This window comes from Saccostrea cucullata, unplaced genomic scaffold (assembly GCF_032062105.1).
Source record: "Saccostrea cucullata isolate Sc308-1 unplaced genomic scaffold, CSIRO_AGI_Scuc_v1 ctg72, whole genome shotgun sequence".
In the NCBI taxonomy this organism is placed as follows: domain Eukaryota; kingdom Metazoa; phylum Mollusca; class Bivalvia; order Ostreida; family Ostreidae; genus Saccostrea; species Saccostrea cuccullata.
The window spans coordinates 556,066-582,973 of NW_026918900.1; the positions used below are offsets into that span (position 1 = coordinate 556,066).

Genomic DNA, 26,908 nt, shown 5'->3' on the forward strand with positions numbered 1-26,908 from the left:
ACGTTCTTACCCAACCCTTAAAAAATAGCATTGTTTAACTATACAAGTGTTTTATTTTGAGATTGTTTCCTTTGTTTGTGTTTATGTTTAAATGCACAGTCAGGCGAGTCGTTGAAGGTGGGCTAAGAGGATTATAGTGGAAAATTTTTTCAAAGCATCGCAGCATGGGTTAATGACCTCATAAAACCCCTACCTCACACGGATTATTATTTTTTTTTCAAAAGAGAGTTTACTACAACAGAATCAAAATAAGTGTTGGAATTCAAATTGTGGACAACTGATTAAAGCCTAATCATGGTAAGTTTTTTTTTTAAACTGTTTGTCAAACATGTCAAAAGTGTACTGAGTATTTAATTTTAAAAGCTTATATTTTATTTATATATTATATAATGTAATTTGAGATTCCCAAACTATATAATTCCTGGTATGTCAATACATATAATCACTGATAATAGCTGTAAAAAAAAAAGGGGGTTAGAGTAAGAGGAAACTTAGATTATTCAGACTATGCGAAGTCGGTTTTTACCGGTAAAATTTGGTTCTGGTCTGTAAAAATTCACTATTCAGGGGTAGAGGACCTTATCATGCATAGGCCTATTGTCCAATGAAAATTAAGGCCTAAAAATGTGAATTTACATGTACATGTGCATATCGTTTTATTTTCACACATATCTTTTATTCGATATAACCGGTAAAGCATGTCATGATCCTTTATTTATAATTCAAATTATTATCAAGAAATAAACTCCCCTAACTTAAATTTCTAAGGGTTATCACAGAGAAAAAAAATTAGAAATGGAAATATAAACAGATAAACATAGAAATGACCATTGAGCTGGCAAAGGAAAGCTTTATTACTGGTATCTTTGGGGTTTCTTTTGACATATTTCACACCAATAAAGATAGATCTTTGTTTCTTTGTTAAAAATGACTACAGAGTACAGAATATTCTGCCTACCTGATCAATTTTAATCAAGGATCACTGTCACAGTAGGTGTCACTGTGACCTGTCAACAAGGAATGCTTACTCCTCCAAAGCACCTGATCCCATCTCATGTCTTTTGCGGTGTTCACAATTGACATATTTGTATTGTTAGTGAGGTTATCAAAATTAATTACTGATCATCATTATCATTATCTTACCATTTTGGCAATTCAATTTTAAGGTATTAGACGTAGTCACTGCCACATATTGGCACCAGTGCCCAATTACCCTACCTCAGTACACCACCCCCTTCCACTGAGTAACATCCATGCCAAATTCCTTACTCCAGTAGCTTTAAATGCCTGTCATAACTCAGATGTTGCCCCTAGAATTAAAACCCTTGGAATGCTTGGATAATTTTTTCTAACTAAGATTTGAATATCATTGAGTTTAAATTTTGTAATGTAAGTAAAATGTGTATATGGAGTTTAGATTTTGGAATGTATTTATAAGTATAAACATTTCTATTTTCAAGGATCAAATACTGTACAGTACTGTATAGCTCACCATACTGTTCAATGTTTTGGGGAGTCAATAAATAGAGTTTAGCTGAATTGATTAAGTCATCTATTGAATAAAATTGATATTATTGAGGACACAGCCCACAGCACGAACTTAATTATAACAAGGAACATAGTAGAAGATGTAAGAAACAGGATATTCAATGTTTTGTGAATAGATATTGATTTTATTTCACTCTTGAGGCAGGAAGTTTTTATATTTTCACAAATAAAAATTACTTATCGAAAATTCCCTATCCATTCATGAAATAAATTCTATATCTATATATAACCACAAAACATTCAATGATTATATAGTTTCTCATGAGGCAGGAAGTTTTTATATTTTCACGAATAAAAATTATCGAAAATTCCCTATCCATTCATGAAATAAATTCTATATCTACGGTATATAACCACAAAACATTCAGTGATTATATAGTTTCTTTATATTCATGAATATGATAAAGATGAACATGATGATATATGAATGAAAATTATTGTTTCACTGTTGTATAAGTCTGTAATGTTTTACTGGTTTTATAACTCTTACTAGAAATATCTGAGCAACAATCATGTACATCTATATTATATGTACATGAAGTACCGGCATTTTGAGTTCTTGAGCCATATGTCAGCAGAACTATATCTTGCTGTTTGATGAATCATCAGAATCCTAAAGAAATTTCTTTATAAATGTCAACAATACTTCTAATAAGATATTATCAGAAATAGTAATCAAACTGTAAGCTAGCTAGTATGTGTTAAATTGTTATAGTACTGTACAGTAAAACTTGGTTATTCAGAATAGATTTATCAGCAAATCTTGTTTATAAGGAAATGTTCATAAATCACACAGAGGATTTTCCAATTAAATCTTGGATATATATATACAGATTGAAACAAAATTTGAAGCCCCATTGCCAAGGATCGATTTTCTTACAACCAATTTTTACCACTAACACATGTATATATCTGACCATGCTGACCAAGCCGGGAGATCATATTAGCAGAGAATACACTCAGGGTCCTCCATCGTTTAAAATATTACTGTGTTGCAGAGTTTACGCGAAGCATTAAAATTTTCGCTATCAAATGCGCAACTGTATCACTATTCATTATAATTACTAAAGAATACATGCATGCACAGATCTAGAAGGGGGGGGGGCAGGGTGGAATTTACAGAGTTATTAAATATATATACTAAACCAGGTAAAAAGTGACCTTGGACCCCCCCCCCCCCCCCCCCCCGAAAACGCAGAGTCCAGGTATTATTATTTGTTCAATATTTTAAATTTCACTCACAGAAAGTCTAAAAAATGTTGTAAAAGGAGAAAAGAATGGCATTTTATCATTCAGACATGATTAATTTTATGTACATAAAAATTTCAAAAAAGTGAAATTTTGTTTTTCTAGCATTTTTAAGAAAAATAATGACTATTCATTTAAAATCATTAAAAAAATTTGCTTGTAAAAATATCAGGATATTATCATGATATTTTGGGGAAAAAATCGTAATATATCGCGATATGAAATTTTTGGCAATACCCATCCCTAATCGTTTCTGTCTCGGAGAAAATTTTACTGTGTCGGGACCAACACAGTAAAACAGCTCATGGAGAACCCTGAGACTTATTATAATCAAAATTAAGATTTTTATAATTTAAATTGAATTTTATCAAACATATTCTGTGATTTACTTGAAAATTTGCAATTTCGTATAACATTTAAATTCCAACAAATGATGAAAATTTTGTTTCATTTGAAAAATGCTTCAAAAAGTTATATTGGCTTGAAATTCTATTTAAAAAGTTATTTAGGATTCAAATTCTAACTTAAATCTGTTTTCAATTTATGGTCTTGGGGCCTGATGTTTAATTTGTTTGATTATATTTTTTGGTCTCTCTATTGGATAATTTCCCATAGCAGCTTAAATCTTTTTTTAGGACATGCTAGACTGTATCTTCACTGATAGCTGATTCATGCTGAGTGTACAGTTTTTAGTTAAGTAGTCTCTTACACCAGTACACTGGGTATCATGATTGAATGTGATTACAATAAATAAACTGAAAAACTATAATGAAGAGAGAACGATGAGTCAGATGACAGGCATTTTTTGCCTTGTTTTTTTTCCAATCCAATTCATGTGTACATGCAGGCTGATGCTATCATTATTTCTGAATATTTCATACAGTAATCATGGTATGTTTAATGTTTCTACATTTACAGGCTACCAGAAATCTGTTAGAGAATGATATAGAATGTTTTTACATCAAACTTTTACATTTTTAATCTCATGATATTGTTATGTCATACAGTAATTTTTTATCATGTAACTTTCTTCATATACACTACAGGCTGATGATTTCAATTTGTTTAATGATATAAAGCCATTTTGGATGTTTATACATTTACAATAATGTAATGATTGATCTTGTGTTGATGTTTTTTTGTCATGCAGTAAAGTTTTGTTTCTACAATATGTTGACTGTCTGATGTCAGATGATATCTTTATGTTGTACCGTAACGTTTTATGTTTCTGCATTACCATAATTGTTTACAGGTAGTCCGAAATATCTGACGGTTTCTGGCTTTTTTATGATTTTGATATTCTACGTGCCAGGTAAATGTCAGAACCTGGGCGGTTATGAAAACTGAAAATTTTGCTGTCTTCAACTGGAGTTGATTTTCGAGACTTGCTAACAAAATTATATGTATTGTCGAACTCACAATTTGTCAAAAGCACAATGCATGAAACACCACTTCACATATCGATACAGGATTGCAAGTTTTAAGAATGCACAAAATAAAAGCAAATTTCGACAGTCAGATAAAGTGTTTTCTTCGGATTATGTATTTTATAAAAGAACCATTTAAAGGACTTACAGTATTGTACTATTGACAAATTGTGAATTTGACATCGGCTTGCAATATCGAAAATCTACCTGAGAATTCCCAGTTCTTGTAATCAGGCAATGGTTCCAGATCTGACATTTTCCTGGCACGTAAAAATTCAGATCCTGAAAAAAGTCCGAAAACTTTATATATTTCAGATGTTAATATCAAAATCGTGAAAAACTTGGAAAACAATAGGGAATTCAAGTTTTACATAGTTTTACAAGTTTTGAAATATTTTAGAATATGGGCCATAACTCAAGAACCCCTTGGCCAATCAGTACCAAATTTGTCACAGGGTATCCCTGGCCCAAGGGCTACCCTTTATACTAAAATAAGGGTTGGGACCCTAAAACAAGGGGAGATAATCAGGAAAACAAAACCAAAAGTACTGGTTGCTAAAAAATCTTCTTCTCCAGAACCACCAGGCAGATTTTTACCAAACTTACATGCAAGGATAAGGATATGTTGAAGATTAAAAATTGTTCAATTAAGGCATGACCCTGGGGCAAAGGGCGTGGTCTCAAGGTCACTTCAAAGTTGACCTAAATTTACAATTAATAAAAACGTGTATATTTTTCTTACTGTAAGGACTAGGATCATCAAATCTTGTAAGTTGATGCATCTTACGACTTCACATCATGTTAACTCAAAAGTAGGTCACGGTGACCTACTTTTTAAATTTTGTGGGGATTTGTTTTCAAATTGATTTGAAGGCATATTTTGGACACTTTAAGGCCTATGATCATCAAACTTTGTCAGTTGATGCATCTTGGGTCCTTGAACAATGACAACTTAAAAGTAGGTCACCGTGACCTACTTTTTTAACTTTATGACTTATCCATTTAAAAACATTAAATCCCATTATTACAGACACCGGGAGGTTTAGAATCATCAAATCTTGTACTTTGATGCATCTAGGGACCTTAAAACATATTTATGAAAAAGTAGGTCACTGTGACCTACTTTTTGAATTTTGCTGACATTTGTTTTCAAATTGTTTAAAATGCATATTTTGATTACCTTCAGACCTACGATCATCAAACTTGGTCAGTAGATGCATCTTGGGTCTTTGAAAAATGTCGACCAAAATGTAGGTCACAATGACCTACTTTCGACATTTTATGGCTATATTTCAGTATCTTAGGTATTTATTGGCTTAGAATCATCAAACTTTGTGAGTGGATGCATATTTAGTTATCGGAGAGTGACGACCAAAAAGTAGGTCATGGTGACCTACTTTTGACATTTTATGGCTTTATTTAAGTATCTCCAGTACTTATTGGCTTAGAATCATCAAACTTTGTGAGTTGATGCATCTTGGGTTTTCGGAGAGTGACGACCAAAAAGTAGGTCATGGTGACCTACTTTTGACATTTTGTAGCTATAATTAAGTATCTCTTGTACTTTTTGACCTAAAATCATCAAACTTTGTCAGTTGATGCATCTTGGGTTTTCGGAGAATGTCGACCAAAAAGTAGGTCACAGTGACCTACTTTTGAATATCTCAGGTATGTATTAGCTTAGAATCTTCAAACTTTGTCAGTTTAGGCACCTTGGGTTTTCGGAGAACTTCGACCAAAAAGTAGGTCACTGTGACCTACTTTTGACATTTTATGGCTATATTTAATTATATATGGTACTTACTGGCTCAGGATCATCAAACTTTGTCAGTTGAGGCATCTTACGGTTTCATTGAATGTCCAACAAGAAGTAGGTCAAGGTGACCTACTTTTGAATATCTCAGGTACTTACTGGCTTAGAATCATCAAATTTTATCAGTTTAGGCATCTTGGGTGTTTGGATAACGTCGACCAAAAAGTAGGTCACCGTGACCTACTTTTGACATTTGATGGCTATATTTAATTATCTCTGGAACTAATTGGCTTAGAATTTTCAAACTTTGTCAGATGATGCATCTTGGGTTTTCAGAGAATGTTGACCAAAAAGTAGGTCATGGTGACCTACTTTTGAATATTCTCAGGTACTTATTTAATTAGAATCATCAGTCTTTGTCAATTAATGTATCTCGAGTCCTCAGAAAATTCCAATCAAAAGGTAGGTCACTGTGACCTACTTAATGGTATTTTATAATTATATTATAATATCTTCAGTCTTAACTGGCTAAATATTATCATACTTTGTAAGTTGATGCATTTTGGGTCTTATGATACTAATAGAGTTGGAGGCTTCTAATAGAAGTGATAGATTGTACAATTTATCAGAAGAGCGATTCAAGGCCCTTGGGCCTCTTGTTTTTTTTTAAATCTTCTTCTCAAGAACCACTGGGCCAGAAAAGCTGAAACTTATTTGAAAGCAATCTGAGATAGATTAGATTCTTAATTACATATTAAATTCATGACCACTGGGGGTAGGGCAGGGCCACAATAGGCCGAATCCAAGTTTTAAATTGAAATAAATAGGAAAAATCTTTAAAAGTCTTCTCCTCAAGAACCAGTGGGCCAGAAAAACTGAAACTTACATGTATATGGTAGCATTCTGGGATAGTTTAGAGTTTAAATTGTTCAAATCATGACCCCCGGGCCCAGGGGTAGGGTGGGGCCACAATTTTGAATCCAAGTTTAACATTGAAATATATATAGGAAAAATCTTACCAAGAAACACTGGGCCAGAAAAGCTGAAACTTATGTTGAAGCATATCCTTGGATAGTGTAGATTCTAAATTGTTAAAATCATGACCCCTAAGGTGTAGGGTGGGGTCACAGTAGGGAATCCAAGTTTTACATTGAAATATATAGGAAAAATCTTTAAAAGTGTTCTCTTCAAGAACCACTGGGCCAGAAAAGCTGAAACTTATGTGGAAGCATTCGGGGATAGTTTTATGTTTTACCGGGTATATTTACAGGTGGACGATATGGACAGTGGTTTATATTTTTCAGTAATACATGTATTTCATGTCTTTTAATACATTTACAGGCTGACAGATCATCATATCTTACAGTAATGTTTTATGTTTTTACATTTTAGGCTGACATATCGTCATGTCCTATAGTAATGTTTTATGTTTTTACATTTTTTAGGCTGACATGTCGTCATGTCCTATAGTAATGTTTTATGTTTTTACATTTTAGGCTGACATATCGTCATGTCCTATAGTAATGTTTTATGTTTTTACATTTTAGGCTGACATATCGTCATGTCCTATAGTGTAATGTTTTATGTTTTTACATTTTAGGCTGACATGTCGTCATGTCCTATAGTAATGTTTTATGTTTTTATATTTGCAGGCTGACAGTATTCTTACGACGATCAGTAATATTACTAATATAACGGCTGAAGCCATCAGTAATTTAACGACCAATGCAGAAGAAATAATTACAACGATCCGTAATTATATCAGTAATTTTACTGAAGAAATAATACCAACGATCAGTAATTTTACTGAAGAAATAATACCGACGATCAGTAATTTTACAGCTGACGATATCGTGAGTTGGAGGGAGTTGTGGATGATGGCTCTAGGGTTTGAAGCTCCAGTCACGTATTTTTCTTCCATTATCTCGTCCATCTTCGTATATATTCTGGTATTACTATTCTGCTTCATCTTCTACCAGATGTCGAGGGTGTTTTTACCTTGGTGTATACAGGAATACGTCTTAGATTACTTCAAAACCTTGGCCTTCTGTACTTACTGTTTTGGACATGGTGTGATCAGGGATGCCCATGGGCATCTTGGCTATGTCTTTTGTTGTGTTCCACTGAGTACAATTAGCATCTTGATTTTTCACCTTGGGGATGGCACGCCATTACAGGTATGGCTGCAATATCTGAAGAGAAAAATTCCACTCTGGAAATTTGTATTGAAAGTGACAGCTCAGATCCTAGCTGGTTTTAGTTCCTGGGAACTAGGCCATATAGTTTATAGACTGGATTTTCACCACTCCTTTGATGACCGAGTCAGTCAACAAGAGAACTGTGTGTCCGACCTGAATACGTCCCCCCTCTCCGGCTTTATCCTGGAGACTCTAGTCGTCACGTATGATTTCTGGTTGGACCAACAGACTCTCTCCAAATATGTGCCAATAGACCTTGCTCTGAAGATCTTCAATTGTGCTGTACTTGTCTGTTTAGGTAAATTTTTACAATATATAAATTATATACAGAGCAGAACTTGGTTATAACCAAGTCACAAGGACCTTTAAAATTAAGGAATTTGTTAAATTTTTATAGCTGGGGATCGAAGATATCTTCGCTATATCTGTGAATTCCCAATATCCGTGTTCATACTAAAGTTTTGCTGTACCGAAAGAGGAGTTTCAAAGTGCTTTAATTATTATAACACTTTAAAGGGCAACCCAGTAAGAATACAAATTTGATGTTAAAAGTTTCAGTAATGTGTACAGATCTAGAGTTGTTAAATCAGATGTACCAAATTAGAAATAAACATTAACAGAGCTTGTTGCCCATTTTTATAAATGCAAGTCTTTGATTAAGTAACCCTTATGATTGAATTTTAACATGTTTAAGAATTATTCCTAAGTCCAATTTACTAAACCAAAGTTTATTTAAATTTTTGATAAAGATAGATATGAAATAAAATCATAGACAAAATGGCAAAGCAACATTTATAATGTCCATGCCCCTTTACATAACAGTGCAGACTGTCAAATCCAACACTATGCAATCCGTCACACTCCGAATTCTGACATGAAATTTCTTTCCCATTTTACCATTTTGTACACTCTCTAATCTGACACCCTGTCTATTCTGACATAAAGTTCCTTTCCCAGTAAATGTCAGATTAGACAGGTTTCACTGTACTAAGGATGTTTTTTTTAATTTTGTTTTTTTAGGCCTCAGTAAGACGGGGATGTATTTACACCCTGCCATGGCGACAGGTCACACCTTGGGTTGCGGATCCACATCTATCTGGTCCCATATATTGGTCTACTGGATAGGACCATTCCTAGGGATAATCATAGGAATGAAAGTATGTGAAGTATATAAGTTTACCTGAGATGAATTAAGATCAAGTGAGCATTTCTGATCAAAATGTGTCTGACTGTCAGGGATCTGTCTGTCATGTGTGGATATTATCTGGGACTTTTCCAATTCTTCAGTGGCCTGTATAATTTGGGACTTAAATTCACATTATCCACTTCTTTAGAACCAATCAGACATTTTCAACCAATTTTTTGAAGTGAAAATTGCAGGATGAACTGTGAATTTTCATGGGGGGTTTGATTTTTGTTGTTTTCAAGGTATGGAGCAACCCTTGAATTCATGACCTTCGCGAAATGTAAAATTTCATATGCTTTATTACTTGACACTTCTCCAACCTCAACAGCAAATTCTCACAAACCAATATTTTTTTCTCAAACCTCCAAAATTTGACCCTGTAAAAACTTGTTATTTTACAGAATTTAGGATGGCTTGTGTTGGCACAATAAAGATCCCTTACTGCTCAATAGCCCTATTTGCCAAGTAAAAGGTCAAAATTTAATATAAGGGTATCATCAATAAAAATAGTGATGTCTTAACTTGAGTGAAAAATGATCACATGGGACATAAAAAAACATACAATCAATCAAACATTTGAATATTTTTATGTATCACACCTTAGAGGCAGAAGTTGGGGGGGGGGGGGCTATTCTGTGCAAAATTTATAAATACTTGATGATGCCAAGTATAGGCCAAAATTTGCATCCCTCCACCAGCAAGTGGTGGCAACTCCATATGAGTGAGAAATTCTCATGGGGATGCAAAACAACTAACAAACAAACTTACTTGCAATCAGTTAAGTTAAAACCCTCATATTAAATGTTGCTTGAATCTTAATGATTTATGAGTAAAATACAAACAATTATACCAGATTAGCTTGCGGGGCAAGATTGGACAAAAAATACACTTCAACTTGGAAAATCTATAAAGGATAACAGACATTTATGTCATTAAGAGTTATCTCTCTTATCAGAGTATCGATGAACCTTAAACTAAGATCATGAAGATATCTGGAACATTTTATCTCAGATACCATTGATAATATGTTGAAATCAGTTGAAAACAAGGTTTGACTATATCTGTATATAGTACTTTAAATTTAATTTTCTTGTTTGTTTTTTTTTGTTTTAATTAGCTTGCCAAAAAATATTCCTTGCCTTTCTACAAGAGACGGAATCATCAAAAGAAAGAAGACCATGTCATCAAGAACAGTGACAGTGGCAACCGTTTGTCTGAAAAAACAATGAATGGAGTTTCCGGCAGCGGTTTGTCTGAAAAAACAATAAATGGAGTTTCCAGAAACAAAGAGGCCTTTCGAAAGAGACTCGCTAGACAATTAAGCTACCCTGACTTATGAGGAAAGAAGGATGTAGCAACCGTTTGTCTGAGAAAACAATGAATGGAGTTTCCACAAACAAAGAGGCCTTTCGAAAGAGACTCGCTAGACAATTAAGCTACCCTGACTTATGAGGAAAGAAGGATGTAGCAACCGTTTGTCTGAAAAAACAATGAATGGAGTTTCCAGAAACAAAGAGACCTTTCGAAAGAGACTCGCTAGACAATTAAGCTACCCTGACTTATGAGGAAAGAAGGATGTAGCAACCGTTTGTCTGAGAAAACAATGAATGGAGTTTCCACAAACAAAGAGGCCTTTCGAAAGAGACTCGCTAGACAATTAAGCTACCCTGACTTATGAGGAAAGAAGGATGTAGCAAGCGTTTGTCTGAAAAAACATTGAATGGAGTTTCCAAAAACAAAGAGGCCTTTCGACAGAGACTCGCTAGACAATTAAGCTACCCTGACTTATGAGGAAAGAAGGATGTAGCAACCGTTTGTCTGAAAAAACAATGAATGGAGTTTCCAGAAACAAAGAGGCCTTTCGAAAGAGACTCGCTAGACAATTAAGCTACCCTGACTTATGAGGAAAGAAGGATGTAGCAACCGTTTGTCTGAAAAAACAATGAATGGAGTTTCCAGAAACAAAGAGGCCTTTCGAAAGAGACTCGCTAGACAATTAAGCTACCCTGACTTATGAGGAAAGAAGGATGTAGCAACCATTTGTCTGAAAAAACAATGAATGGAGTTTCCAAAAACAAAGAGGCCTTTCGACAGAGACTCGCTAGACAATTAAGCTACCCTGACTTATGAGGAAGGAAGGATGTATAGCCACTATGTGCACAGTTTGCTTAACCTTAAGTATTTTTAAAAGGACAGGGATACAGATTTAATGGTTTAAATCTTCAGTTTTGGTAGTAATGGTAGTACTAGAATTAAATGACTTACACACAAGAGGGTTTCACACTGATATATTATGATAAAACTGTCAAGAGATGTGTGTTTTCTAAAGATATAACCATTTTGGTTCATGTTTTATGGCCATGCATGCTGGTACTTCCATGATCTAAGGAAATTTTGCCATGTTATTTAAAGTAGTTAGAAATCCAATAATTTATCCACATACTGTCAATAAAAAAGGTTTTGAAATTTTACCCAAAAAAGTCAAAATAGAAATGAAAGAAAGCAAAATTAACAGAACATCATTGTCAGTGTCAGGCTTGTTAGCAGTGATCATAGCATATTAAATAGGAGTAAAACTAAATATCAACAAAAATCATGCCCATGCCAATGTTTTTTCAGTATTTAATGTAAGAATAGATTGAAAGTGATGTCATTGTGTAGTAAGAATTTTCATCTAAGTTGAAGTCTGTCATTGAATGTGTTCTATATTTCACTTAGAATTAAAATAATAACTGCAAAAAAAAAAGAAGTTTTGCAAATGTGCTACAGTGCATGTCCTTTTAATACTTCTAAGCAAAAAATAAAATATCTGCTTCCTTGTAAGTAAGCTCAACCTGGATAATACTTTGGACACGGTTGTTCATAACTGAAGGGTATGCTTATCTGTTTTGTCAAGGAAACAGCAGTGCCATATATGGAGTCACAAAATAATGGACAGCTTTGACAATTTTATTGTTTTATTTTTTTCAGATTTTATACTTTTACATTAAGGTTAAAAAAAAAGATAGGGAGTTTTTTTTAATCATTTGAATGTTTTGAAGAATCAAACATGTTAAAAGAAACTTTTATTTTTTTTAACTTAAAAGTATCCTTAAATGAAAATTTAATTTTTCAGTTTACTGTTATATGTTATACCAAAAAAAAAAAGAAAAGAAAGATTTACATGTATTTTTATTCATCTTAGTTGGTAAGGTGAAATATTGCCATCTGTTTTGTTTTGTTTGTTGCCATATTTCTTGTTTGTGCCATAGATATTGTTGTAACTTGATAAACATTTGAACATTTTCAACTTGTTCTCTGGAATCCATAACATAACATGTACCAAATTCACCAATTTCAGTATTATGATCAACTTTGAGATTGTGAATTGTGTTATCATCCCACAGGGGAGGCTTACTTCTTTTAGGAATCTGATTCCACCTAGAATTTCCAATGCTCTGCATGCTCTATTTAAAGCATTGCTTTGTGTTCTTTTTTTTGTCCCAAGTTTTATCTCATTTTACAGTTTTTGTCCATTAGGATTTAGAACAACCATGTTTTATTTTTGACTGAGACATGCAATTTGTTTGCAGTGCCAATGACCATTCAATAGAGTCACATTTCTTTTTCTTTTTTTTTAAAATCATATACATGTGTTAATATGTCATAAAAAAGTTAATTAACTGTGCTATATTTTGGAGCTTGACTTACCTTTAAACTGTATCTTACTTTAACAATTCTTTGTAAATTAAGATAAACATGTAAATTGGAAAAGGGTAATAGAATTTTTCATCATCTTATTCTGAAGTCAAATTTCTACATATTCTGTGTGACCTTAACCTTCTGACAACCTTCAACTTTGTTTCAGTAATCAAAATCCACGTATAAAATTACATAAGTACTAGGAAGAGAAATTCACCTGTGTAATTATAGTTCCTCATGTTACCTATTCTGTTATCTGAATTTCTCTCTTTCATGTTTTTCTGTTTGTTTTTTTTTGTTCCATAATTACTTCATACATCTTCATATGCAGATTAAATCCTTGAAAGTACCACTATAGAATACTTAATCTTCCATTGTAAATATTGGAAATTAATGTGAAATTGAAAGTTTGAAGGTCAAGATAAATATGTTTTTGAATTTGTTTTCATGAAATATCAAAAAAATGTTTGACATTTTCTCACTTATCATTAATATATTTGGTTATATTTTTCTATAATTAGCTATATGATTGGTTCAATGATTTAGTAATTGTACTAGGCTGCTGTATGATTGGCTCTTTTATTCATTAATTGTATTAGTTAGTGGCTGTATGTTTGCTGCTGTATGATTGGTTCATTGATTTAGCAGTTGTACTTAGCTGCTGTATGATTGGTTCATTGATTTAGCAGTTGCACTTAGCTGCTGTATGATTGGCTCTTTTATTCACTAGTTGTAATTATTAGATGCTGCATCATGTTGTCTCATTGTTGTAGGTAGAGAATTTATAATTGCCCTGTTGTTTTACCATTTGAAGTCACCCTGATTTTCTTATAACTTGGACTGTAGATAATTTTAAAAGTAGCTAAAGATATTTATTTTACATTTCCTTTCTAATTTTTGATCCATGTCCTCAAGCTACATGTAGCAGTGGTGCATATATTTTAAATTGTTGTTTTTATTTCATAGTATTTATAGACATGAGTCCCTAGATATTGATGTTTATTGTTTAAATAGGTACATGTAATTAAGTATGTTAAATTCAGGGTCATATTACACTTAACAAAACTTCTAAGTGTTCACTTTAATAAATGTATTTATTTAAAAACTACTTTATCGAATGGTATGATATTTTCAAATTATTACAACAAATGAGTCTTCTCAACAATTGTAGAAAGAAAATTCAATATCACCGATGAAAACCAATGTTCCGTGACGAAGCTTAAAAACAATAAATCTGTACTTTACGGCACGTGTTTCGTGAAATAAGCATCTTTTTATGATCATTATCAAATTTTAAAACCTGGTTTTACTAAAAAACACAAAACATTGGCAAAATGACCATTGAGATAGAAGGGAGAGCCGTTGGAATGTTCATATCTGGAACATCTTTGCTCCACGTTTTACTCACGTTTATTTTAATGCTTAATTGTACTTGTTATTACTTTTAAAAATTATCAAACAGTATCAAAACCCATTTAAACACATTTTTCTATAGGCTGTGCTCATTTTTCATCTCCAATTTATCAAATTTGAAAGTTTTTGACAAAATTAAACTAGACCGGAAGTGGCCTTGATCTTCTTCTGAGGAGAAAATTTCGCGTCACACTAGGTTAAAAAGATGTTAAAGTGTCCCGAGAAAATCTTAGAAACATGGAAACAAACCATTTCAATCGTACGAAAATGATAAGAAATTGGTGCTCGTGGCAGTCTTATATCAACTCAAGCAGTTTGAATTACCCTTAAAGCGGTGCACTTACGAGCTAAACACCCAAAGATATTGACCAAAAGGCTTTTGTGTGACGATACAGTGTCAAATTCCCGGATCAGAATCCTATTAAACACATTTGGGATTTTAAAAGAAATGTCAACCCCCCCCCCCTTTTTCCTAACAATTTCAATGGTTTGGAAAGATCTATGCAGTACATGCAGGGGTGGCAGCGGATTGGTCAATCTCCTATTCAAGGGTACATGGTATCCGACAATAAAGATTGTCTTGTAGTAATTATAGCGAGTAGTGGGTCTTACTCCATTGGGAATTTTTTTGTGTGAATTTTCATTTTGAAGGTACATCATTTCCTTGACATTCTGCTTAAAATTCTAACGAGATACTTACACGAAATTTACGCAACATCGAACTTAAATATGCATCATTAACCAAGAATTAAAGAAATTATTTTTTGTTTGCATTTGTTCTTTAAAACTTTAAAAATGTTAGGTGAACACTTAGAAGTTTGGTTCAGTGTATACCGGTATTAAGGTATAAAGTCAGCATTGTTGGAGGAAAATCTTCAAGTAGGTTTATGATGAGTTTGATTTTACATTCATATATATTCAGTAGATTTTGATGATCTCCTCTTCTTTACAAACATAAATGTAAGTATGAAAATCAATTATCAACAGCTGTGAAGAAGAGCAATTTAAGATCTTCATCAATAGGTTCTTGTCATATCATTCAGTGATTGGATGTTTGTATTTATTGTTCAGACAATATATTGATTGCTGATGAACCAAGAAGTCAGGTATAAAGTTTTGTTTATTTATTTGATAAGCCAGAGTAAAAGTAAAGAATTTAGGCAGTATATACTTTTTAATATTTATGTTAGAAGAATACAGAACTTTGAAAATGCATGAGATATTTGGAGAAAATGAAAAGTATGTAACTCATTCAGATAAAAAAAGATTTGGAAGCTGGTTAGTGCTGGCTTATTGAAGATGTTCTCAAATATGTGTGTTTTTTATTTTGTTTTTTATTTTTTGCATTTGGCACTTTTAAGTGTTGTCTTTTTCTTATAATCTGTCAAAATGTCAGCATTCCTTTTGATTTAATGTACAAATGTTTTAAAATGCAACAGATGCTTGTAGAACAAAGTGTTGCTTTGAAATTTTATTGACATTTCTTCAAACGTTTTCTTAATGAAAATAGCTTTTTGATATTTTTAATAATTTTCTTGTCTGTTTAGAATTTATCAATTCTTGAAAAAACACCAGTCCCTTATCAATGAGTTGGTTGATAACCTTGAAAAGGATGACCGTTCTTGGCTGAATATTTTAACAATTTTAAAGATGTCTCTTTAGTTAAAAATAACAACTCGGTATTTAAGATATTTTTTTTTGGACATGTTAGCTCTTCTGGGCCAACGGTTCAAAGAACTAATGATGTGGCCATTTCAGCTTTCTGGAATATGGGCCAATTTTTGTCAGATTTGTCACAGTGTGAATATTCTTGGCCGAGGGGTCCCCTTATTAAGCTAAAAATGGGGGATGTGTCCCTAAATAGCCTTATACTAGGGGAGGCATTAGGGAAATAAAACCAGAAGTAGTAGTTGCTTAAAATGGGTTTTTTTCCACCAGAACCACTGGGCAGATTATCACTTAACTTTAACACAATGATGAGGATATGTAATTGTTATCATATTGACTCAAAAATAGGTCAATGTTTTCTACATTTTTGAATTTTCAGGAATTCATTTTCACCTTGAATTTGATGATAATTTGGACACTATGAAGCCTTAGGTCATCGTTGTCAGATTATGCATCATGGGACCATAATGTGTGTAAACCAAAAAAGTAGCTCACCATCATGATGATGTACTTTTTGCATTTGATTACTTTGTCAGAATACTAGTATATAGGAAAATAAGGGGCTAAGAATCATCAAACTTTGTCAGTTGATGCATCCTGGGTCCTCGGAGATGTCAACTGAAAAGTAGGTCACATTGACCTGCTAGTGGAATACATGGCTATATCTAAATATTTCAAATACTTGTGGGCTTCAATCACCACACTTTGTGAGTTGATATAATTTGGGTCCTTGGAGTATTTCAACTAAACAGTAGGTCACAGTGACCAACTTTTGGAATTCCATGGCTATAGTTTATTACATCATTAAACATCTTAAGGACAGATGATACAAACAATTTTTTTTCTTTGAAAATCTAAATTGTAAAAATCAGCCTATGTGATATTGCTAATTTTTTGTCATTTTGTTCCTTCTCTTTAAATTCACCTGGCTTGGTATATTTTTCTAAAGTTTGTATTATACACTTTTAGTACCAAGGTAACATATTCTGAAATTTATTTTCACCTGTAAACCTTTACTGAATGTGATTTGTCTATATTGTTTTTTTATTGAAATATTACAAATATTTTCCAAGTCTATTTCATATTCCAGTTCTTCGGAGAATAAATTCTAAGAACTATCCACTTTTCTAAACTTGTGACATGATATTTAATCTTTTTCAAAGAAAAAATTTGTATCATCTGTCCTTAAGCTTAAGTCAAAATCTTAATGTTGTACTATAATGATTAAAAGTCAAGCTAATCAAAAGTAAAATATTTATCAAAATTGCTTCACAGTAGTGTTATTATCTGCAAATTTAGAAATTAATTCAATGTTTAATAAACATTTTACAGGCCATTGAAATTTGACTTAAGTCTAAATCTGTTTTCATGATCCTGGGGCCAGGTAATTACAGGCTTAGAAGCAGAAAACTTTGTCAGATGATGCATCTTGGATCCTCCGAATGTGGCAACTGAAAACTAGGTTACAGTGACCTTCTTTTGCAATTTCAAGGCAATATCTACATGTAAATATTTCATATATAAATAAGCTTAAGAACATCAAACTTTGTCAATTTGTGTATATAGGTGTCTTGTTGTATGTTGTAAGTCAGCGTCAATTACGTTTGTCATTTCATGGCTATATCTCACCCCTACTAATGTGTTCGGAACCTTTTATTTTTCGGTGTTCTGCAAATTATAAAACCCGATGAGTTCAGAGTAGCTCTGGCAGTGGCCCTGGCGAGAGTTAGCGAGACTTCAGCGAGATAGGGTAAATTATTCACGGAAATGTGGCTAGGTAGTGACTATCACGTGGAGGCATGGTAAACAGAAAAGTTACGTTGCGTTTCAGTTTTCGCCACCCTAGAATCAGCTGATAATGTCTGTAGAAATGTACTTCAGTCAATCGATCTCTCTTACATTCACTCAAACTTAAATAAGTATTCTCTATAATACAATTTTCTGCAGTCATGAATTAAAATTTCTTTTTGGACAAATATTTTTGCATGGGAACTGGGACTATATTTTTTGGCGTCAGATTAGCAAATGAGGCACCAGCATGATTTTAACTGACCAATCAGCTGAATGAGTAGTGCATTATGGGTTACTACGAATACTACAGGAATTTTACGCTTGAAAAAAAGGAAAATCTTATGGTAAATGAAAAGCATTTTTGAAAATAAATATTTCAATGCTCATAATGACAAACAATTCATTTGTTAAATAAACGATGGAAGTCTAGGTTTCTGAAAGTCATACTGCAAAAGCGATTTGCGTCTGTATTAATTCCTTTGTTGAACTATTGGTGAATACAATTGCCATACAGGTGGATTCCCTGGCAGAACACGTGATCACGAACGTAAACAAAGTTTTGTCCATTTAAATGCATAGAGACTATCGTTTTCCTCACCCTTGAAGCGCTGGTGTTCTTGACACTATAAAACTACGTATACATTTTATTAAACATTTTTTTCAGTTAGCAACAAATTAAAAACGCCCGTAACATCTTTCATAGTTTCTTATCTTTGTATTTTGTTCGTAAGAACATTTTTTTTTTATTTTGCAGTCCATTAACATTATTGTAGATTGACCAGAACTTCGTGTTCGAAGTAAAATGTAAACATGTATTTGGTATTACTGTAAACGTTGCTATTCATTCAACGAGTGGTCAGTTGCTCGTGGTAAGATCCTGTGTGCGCATTTATAACAATAGCCATATAAGGCAAACAAAGGTTTGTCAGTGTAGATGATAATACACATTTTTTACCAGCGAATTGGTGGCTAGTGAGCTCTAATTTTCGCAGAAAAGTATAAGATATGTTGTTATTTTGACACCCCCTCCTTTAGCCACCCTATTTCTGTTGAAAATCATGAAAGTCTTTCAGAAAGGTCTGGAAACATTTATTACAGGACATGTTTTCAAAAGAAACAGGTTATAGCAAAATCATGTTTACTGCCAATTTTATTTATAAAACCGGTTCTACCCTATAACCTTTGAATAGATCAACCTAAACCACGTGTCTTGAATTTAAATCACAATAACATTAGTAGGGGGTGTATCTGACTATTTAAGATAATAAGGGGCTTAGATTCATCTAAATTTGTCAGCTGAATGCGTCTTGGGTTATCAGAGTGTGTTAAATAAAATGTAGGTCACAATGACCTACTTTTGGAAATTAAAACTTTATCTATATGTATAAGATACTAATCAGCTTCAAATAGAAGTAATAAATTAAACAATACATCAAAGAGCGATTCAAGTCCCTTAGGTTTATGTTTATTGTGAGAAAGAGACAATTGAAGATTTGAATTATTTAAGGTAGGATTCTTCTCACACAAAACTGTATTTTTTGTATTTAAAAATTAATGAATTTTTCACAGAATCGAGAAGACAATATTGCTAATTGATGGTATCAGATTAGTTTTGACCGTTTTATATTAGAGTCAAGGTCCGGTAAAGGTCATTACCTTTTCCCTGGTCATTAAGAATGAAAATAACTGCATCCAATCATGAGATACCTATTTCAAAAGAAAATTTATCTTTTTGAATAAAAAGATATTACCGTATAGGGTCAATAAGATGATATTACCAAATTCACACAAACAGTTTAACAAAAATGGATTTTATATGCAATTTTCTTAAATTTTTGGTAAATTTTTAGGATATTTAAGTTATTTTTATATACGCCCTATATTTAAATTTTTCTTATTTTCACATATGGTAAAGAAGTCATATAAAGATACAAAATGATACAAAAACAATAAGTTTTGACCGTTTAGTAAGAGAGTAATTAAACACTTTTAACGGATTTTTGGCTCATATCTGTACTTAGATTGGAAGCTTTTAAAGGCCAACATAATTGTACTTTGTTTGGAAATTCATATATATGTGATATATTTTAAAACTTAAGTTCCTTATTATTAATTTAGCTAACATTTGAAAAATTCTTCTAGTGTTTGATTGTGTAAAAATTATATTAATCATAGATCAAATCAAAATATTATCGTACACGTTTGTCTCTGCTGTCATTATTTAGAAAACTTTAATTATTTATGATAGCATATTTGTCCACGAACTTTATGGACAAATATCGTACATATATACATGTATTTATCAGAGCAATTACTTGTAGCCTACTACCATAAAAGTGAAATTCATGATCTTTGTAGGAACTGGTCCATATGCCGGACATAAAATAAATCCAGTCAAAGCGCCCCCTAATAAAACCATCCCGGTCAAAGCGTCCCCCGATTTTGGTCAAAATGCCCCCTGATTTTGGTCACAGCGCCCCTTTATAGAATATTACAGTTAAATGATGTTACAAAACCGCCCTCAAAGCGTCCCTTGATTTTGGTCAAAGCGTCTCTGATTTTAGTCAAAGCGCCCCCTAACATATTTTTTCTTAGAAAAAATTGTTTCGAAACCGTCCCCAAGCAATGGTCAAAATGCCCCCGATTTTGGTCAAAGCGTCCCTAGATTTTGGTCAAAACGCCCCCTAACATAATTTTATAGAAAAAAAAATCGTTTCGAATCCATCCCCAAGCAATGGTCAAAATGTCCCCTGATTTTTTTACTGGCACCTAGCAAGATTTTTTAAACTCCAAAATAAAAGCCAGAAATTTCACATCTTGATTTTAGGCCACACCAGTTTAATTTCTTGTTCGTCGGACATTTGATGAAAAAAGTACGAGCGGGCTAGCGGTTGAATAATAATACTATTACTTTTTTGTAGGCAAGATTTTTAGGCGGAGTGTGAAAAAATTTGAGCGGACAATTGTATTTTTTCTGATTTGCAGAGTAAGTTGCTTAAAAGTACGATAAATAGAGCGGAAATATAACAGGAAACAGCACATTAAACGAACAATTTTTTTTTATTGGTGTGGCCTTACCTGAGCCCTCTAGCTGTAATTACCCCCACCCCTTCCCAAAATTCTATCAAAATATGTTAGGGGGCGCTTTGACCAAAACCAGGGGACGCTTTGACCAAAATCAGGAGGCATTTTGACCATTTCTTGGGGACAGTACTTAATGATTTTTTTTTATATTGAAATATGTTAGGGGTGCTTTGACTAAATCAGGGGACGCTTTGGTCAATATTTGGGGGCGGTATTTTGTCTACAAAATATGTTAGGGTGCGCTTTGACTTAAATCAGGGAAATGACTAAAATCAGGGGACGCTTTGACCAATATTTGGGGGCGGTATTTTTTCTACAAAAAAAAATGTTAGGGGGTGCTTTGACCAAAATTAGGGGGCGCTTTGACCAAAATAAGGGGACGCTTTGACCGGGACGTTTTTATTAGGGGGCTCTTTGACTGGCTCCCCTGAATAAATCCAGGCGCTTTGACTAAAATCAGGGGGCGCTTTGACCAATATTTGGGGGCGGTATTTTTTCTTTAAAAAAATGTTAGGGGGTGCTTTGACCAAAATTAGGGGGCGCTTTGACCAAAATCAGGGGACGCTTTTACCGGGACGTTTTTATTAGAGGGCTCTTTGACTGGCTCCCATGAAGAAACAAATTCAGGACTATTAAGTATTTTTGATATCTAACTACAATCTGTTTAAATTAAATTTATTTTTGAGACGTAATGAAGCACTAGTCCATTAATTTTTGTTAAAATACCCTTTTGGAAAGACGTGATAAACCTTTTTTTGAAAGGCGTCATAACTTTTTCTTTAGACGTTTTAACGCCGTATGAAAGTCATAACCCTTTCCAACGCCTTTTTAAAAAAGTTTTTCTTCTAAATATTGATCCGTATAGGCTTTCGTACATGCAGGATGGCGGAAGGTACACTATTGTTAGCGCAGTGCGGTGCAGTCAAAACGCCTCCCTAGCGCCGTCAATTTTACGTAGATCGCATGAGGGCACGGACAAAATTACAGAGTAGTGGTTGTGAACTTTTAGAACATGGTGCAGATGTTTAATTTGTATACACGGGTCAGAGCTGATAAAGAAATCAGGACGTACTGCGTAGCACGGTGAGATCTGTACTGTTATTTAAATAAGAACGCCATACACTGTAATTAATTAGATCTTTAGATCCATACGTATAACTGTTATGTGCAAGAAATTCCTTTTTTGCACGAATTAATTTCATTGAATAATTCTGTTCTCTCTGTAAGTCTACGTTTCAATCGATAATAAAATTGGGCCCTGTCATGAAATGAAACGGATCTCGCCTAAAGGAAGTTTAATGTTCCGAATTATATTATCGTGGTGTTTATTTACAATTCATCTATTTAACATATATTTATCTACTTATTTATATTTTGCATGTTCACCCTGAAGGTGAAGGTGCAAGGTGCCCCATCAGAACACTGTTCGAATGATTTATTTTTCTTCTACAATTTTTTGTTACAGGTACATGTATTGACTGTGCACCCCCTCCCCACTAGGCCACTAGAAATACATATATATATTTTATTTGAGTTTGGATACGCACTTACTGTGAAGAGACAGTCACACATAACTATATTAAAATTTCTTACAAGTATTAAGAAATAAAGAAGAGAATTCATCAACATGACAGAGAATACATTAACTTCATTGTTTGTTTCTGTCTAAAAAACACCCCTGGCAGGACATTAACCTTTTATCTCTGACTGATTTCAATGGTTTAAAATTCAACCGTGCTGCTCGCATTTTTTCCGAAGTAATTTAAGATGATGACTTAGTAAAAAAAAAAAGAAGTAGATGCCTATGTTTCCAAACTTTTGCCGAAATTTGAAAAATTGTATTTCTCCATGTCAAATCAAAAAAGAAATAGATATGCCACAAATGTGTTGGTTACAAAGAAAATGAAGGGTTTTTTATTTCCATCAAACATAAAATAATAAATTTTGATTATATGCTGAGGTAATTTTGGTTATAGTAGGTGTTTGATAAATTGATGAATTATTAATAAAAATGCTTGAATTGGATACTGCCTGAAATTGAAATATACTTACTTTTAATCAGAAATTGAACTCTCGGCTCTACATAAAGAATTTTGAAAAATATGTTGAGCTTTGTCAAATTTATGGTCCATATGACCACTTAACTTACGATGTTTATAGATAAATTTAAAGTATGTTTTGTTTTTTCTTTTTCCCCCCACATATTTATACATCGATGATGAAGTCATAACGTAAAGTTGCTGAAGGTGATTCAATAAATGAAACAGAATTTTTTTTTTTTTTTCAAATTTGAATTTATGTCTGTTAAATGTTGAAATTAAAATATTCATCATCTTTTTAAGCACTGAATTCATATTTTGGGATGTCTTTGGTCCTATAACACACCTGGCCGTGCGGACAAATAATAATAACGCGCGAAAGCGCGGGGGTGAATTTGCCGGCACGGCCAGGTGTGTTATAGGACCGAAGACATCCCAAAATATGAATTTAATGCTTATATTTACATTCTTTAATTTTCCTCTATCGTGATTGTTGTTTATTTAGTTCATATTTAAAGTGAATTAAAACGCCCTTCGGTATTGGAGTGCTTAATAAACGTAAGAGCCGTTTCGTTACGTTGGAAAGCCGTTTGTGATGTTGGAAAGTTAAATAACGCAAATAAACATTGCAAAGAAAAAAATAACAAATTAATTTTTATGTTTCCATACGGAATTAATTAATTTTTAATGCACATTTGTTGTATTTTACGTTAATTTTAAAAGGGTATTTTTTCAAAATGAAATTGAGTGAAAACAATAAACATTTTGGTGTTCCTAAATATTGAAAAAGCATGTAGTTCCTACTGTGTATTCTACCGCGCCGTGACTCTAAAAAGGTTTCGTTACAAAGAAATATGTTAGACTTTGCTTTGGAAAGAAATTTGAAAATGGCGCGGCATTTCTAATGGATTATATAAATTTTAAATTGTTATATACGCAAATGTAAATGTAGATATTTGTATTATATAAAGAAAATCACAGAAAAATGAAAATTGCAATGCTTTATGACAAAATCAGTGATGAATCAATAAATTTTATTTTTTCAGGCAAAACACCCCATGACGTGGAGAGATGTCTGGGAAGTGGCATTGGGGTTCGAACCCCCCGTCACCCATTTCTCTGCTGCGATCTCCGCAATCATCATCTATCTCCTGGCTCTGTTATTCTGTTATGTCTCTTACCAACTAGCAAAGGCATTAATGCCCGGGATCGTACAAGAATACGTCCTCGATTTCTTTAAAACCTTGGCCTTCTGTACATACTGTTTTGGGCATGGGGTTATAAGGAACGCACATGGTCATCTTGGATATGTTTTGTGCGTGGTGCCATTGAATACGGCTAGTGTGCTTATATTTAACATAGGCGATGGAACACCTCTAACTGTTTGGTCCAAGTATCTTCGAGGTCTAATTCCAAAATGGAAATTCATCCTTAAAGTGTCTGCTCAAATTCTTGCAGGGTTTTTCGCCTGGGAGCTTGGACATTATATTTTAAGTCTGGATTTTCATTCGACTTTCTCTGAGAAATTAATTCAAAAATCAAATTGTAGTTCCGATCTTAGAATTGCTGCTTTAGGCGGATTTGCTTTAGAAGGAATTGGAGTTGCTTATGATTTCTGGATGAACCAGCAGACGCTCTCTAAATACAGACCTTTAGACATAGCCCTGAAGTTTACCAATACAGCACTGGTTGTATGCATAGGTAGGTTAAATCTTCGTAGATGCCAGGAAGCTGTATATTTGTTGGTATATTTTTACATAATTGATGTGACACGATAAAATATTTTTTAAAATCTGGCGATATTTTATTTCTTTAAATTTTAACAATAATATGTACATTTTTAATCACTAAATAAATAAATTATTTTTGAGGGTTTATTTCTACACTCGGAAACAATTTCCTTTACTTTTTTTTCCTGACTGATCAATTCTATTTTTTAGGTGTGAAAATGACTGGGATGTATATACACCCAGCTTTAGCCACTGGACGAACCATTGGTTGTGGAAACACCCCCATCTTGTCTCACCTACTTGTTTACTGGGGCGGACCTTTTGTAGGAATATACTTAGGACTTAAGGTGAGCTGATGATATAAAAAAAACAAAAACAGAAAAAATTTTAAAGAAGATGGGCGAAGAAGGGAAACGAAATGCCTATAGTTCAACAAATATGAAAGTGAACAATTAAAATAAATTATATCAAAATTTCTTTGGTTCTTTGATATTTTATATAGCATTAAAGTTTAAGTTGTTAAATCGTCCAGATTGAAATTACTTGTCTATGATGTACATGTAGCTAAGTTACACACACACAAGAAGGCAAAACGGATCACTTTTTCATACTGTAACACATCTTTTTTTATGTGAGTGGGTCTTTACTCTTTTTTGAAAGTTATCTTCAAAGTTTGGGTAAAAATATATATTTTTGGTTTACAGAAACATGGAGCAAAGACCCACTATCCCTAAAAAAATAAAAAAACACTTTTATGACATGCAATGTACATATGTAATATTTGCAGCATTCTGAGAAGTACTAGAAGTCTATTTAGTTAGGGGTCATATTATAGACATGATTTAAATACTACTATTCTTCAGAAGTTGTGTAGCATAATAATAAGCCAGTAACTGATACTTAGGAATTTTATAACTAGGGTTCGAACCGCACAAATAAATTGCCATCATAATTTTTTAAATTAAAAGTATATAATTTTTGCCGAGAAAATCTTCCTGAGAAGTTTTGTTTTTAATTGTTTCATTATAAATTTTCATAATGAGAACTTTACGCTAAATTCTTAATTCACAAACTGAGTATGATTTGCATAAATTATATACATGTATATCCGAAGGCATAATCATTCTTGTTCACACATCTTTATATCAAAATAAATTGCCAAAATATGAGGCCTCAAAATGAAGCAGTATATATTTTGAGCTTAAACAGTGTAAATGCACATGCATCATGACACAATGCAAATTTAAAAATTCAAATTTCACATGATACATGTATTTGGATCCATTTGTATCTACAAAAACAAATTGGAGTTTATCCTTTTTTGTGTTAGAATTAATTGATTCACGCAAATATTATATGGTTATTTTAACTCCGTGTTATTGTCTGTCTTTCACTCTTGCAATCCCTGTTTTAAATCTGTTTAGTCACCATTCTTTGAAATATAATTTTGCTCCATTTTCATCCTCGCCATTTATAACAAGGGCAATGGGGTACGTACATTAACATTTTTTATTTTATTTTTCAGGCTAGCGAATTCTTTTGTTTTTTCAACGAATCGACTGATATTAAAGAAAATGCTAAAAGTGTTCAGAGTGATTCGCATAACAGAAAAGTACAGTCAGGAAAAGTACGGCAAAGAAAGAAACAAACTGGAAAAGAAACGTGACACTGTTCAGAAATCTTACAGAATAAATTTTAACATTCTTACACTTCTTAATTTATTGATGAAACATATATTGAATTATGATTAGAGTAAGTCCCCTTTAAATGTTTTCTTCAACTTGTTATAGTAAGACAAAAGTTTTTTTGAAATCTGCCAACATTGCTTCATTTTAGTAAACCCTGATTAAAGCCAACCTAAAAAAAAACGATAAAATGGTCATAGTTCAACAGGCAGATGTTGAAAAAAATGTAATACCATGTCACAGGTGCGGCAGAAAAAATAGAATTTTACCAGAAATAATATTGATTATAAAAAAGGAAAAAGGATTTTCAAAGAGTGAAAGAATAACTGAAAACCATTTTTAAAAAATCTGAAATTAATATATAAATCACAAGCTGTATTAAACTATTAATGAGATTCAATCGTCTGACTGTGCATGCCCAATTATTTCAAGAGAGCAACATTTGATTATGATGTTT

The 26,908-nt window shown here is 32.9% G+C and overlaps 1 protein-coding gene across 1 annotated transcript; it reads left to right on the forward strand.

Moving 5' to 3' along the window:
• Positions 1-26,473, forward strand: LOC134274846 (uncharacterized). Its single transcript, XM_062757091.1, has 7 exons — positions 1-297; positions 7,629-8,472; positions 9,195-9,331; positions 10,478-10,696; positions 24,083-24,737; positions 24,977-25,113; positions 26,292-26,473. Exons 1-7 carry the CDS (start codon positions 295-297, stop codon positions 26,430-26,432), a joined length of 2,136 nt encoding a protein of 711 aa, XP_062613075.1. The 5' UTR covers positions 1-294; the 3' UTR covers positions 26,433-26,473.
• The last annotated feature ends 435 nt before the right edge of the window (positions 26,474-26,908 follow it).

Bases quoted from the DNA above. Each gene is read 5' to 3' on its own strand.
- LOC134274846 (XM_062757091.1), top strand. The intron at 9,332-10,477 runs GTATGTGAAGTA...TGTTTTAATTAG, and splicing joins GGATAATCATAGGAATGAAA to CTTGCCAAAAAATATTCCTT. The intron at 25,114-26,291 runs GTGAGCTGATGA...TTTATTTTTCAG, and splicing joins GAATATACTTAGGACTTAAG to GCTAGCGAATTCTTTTGTTT.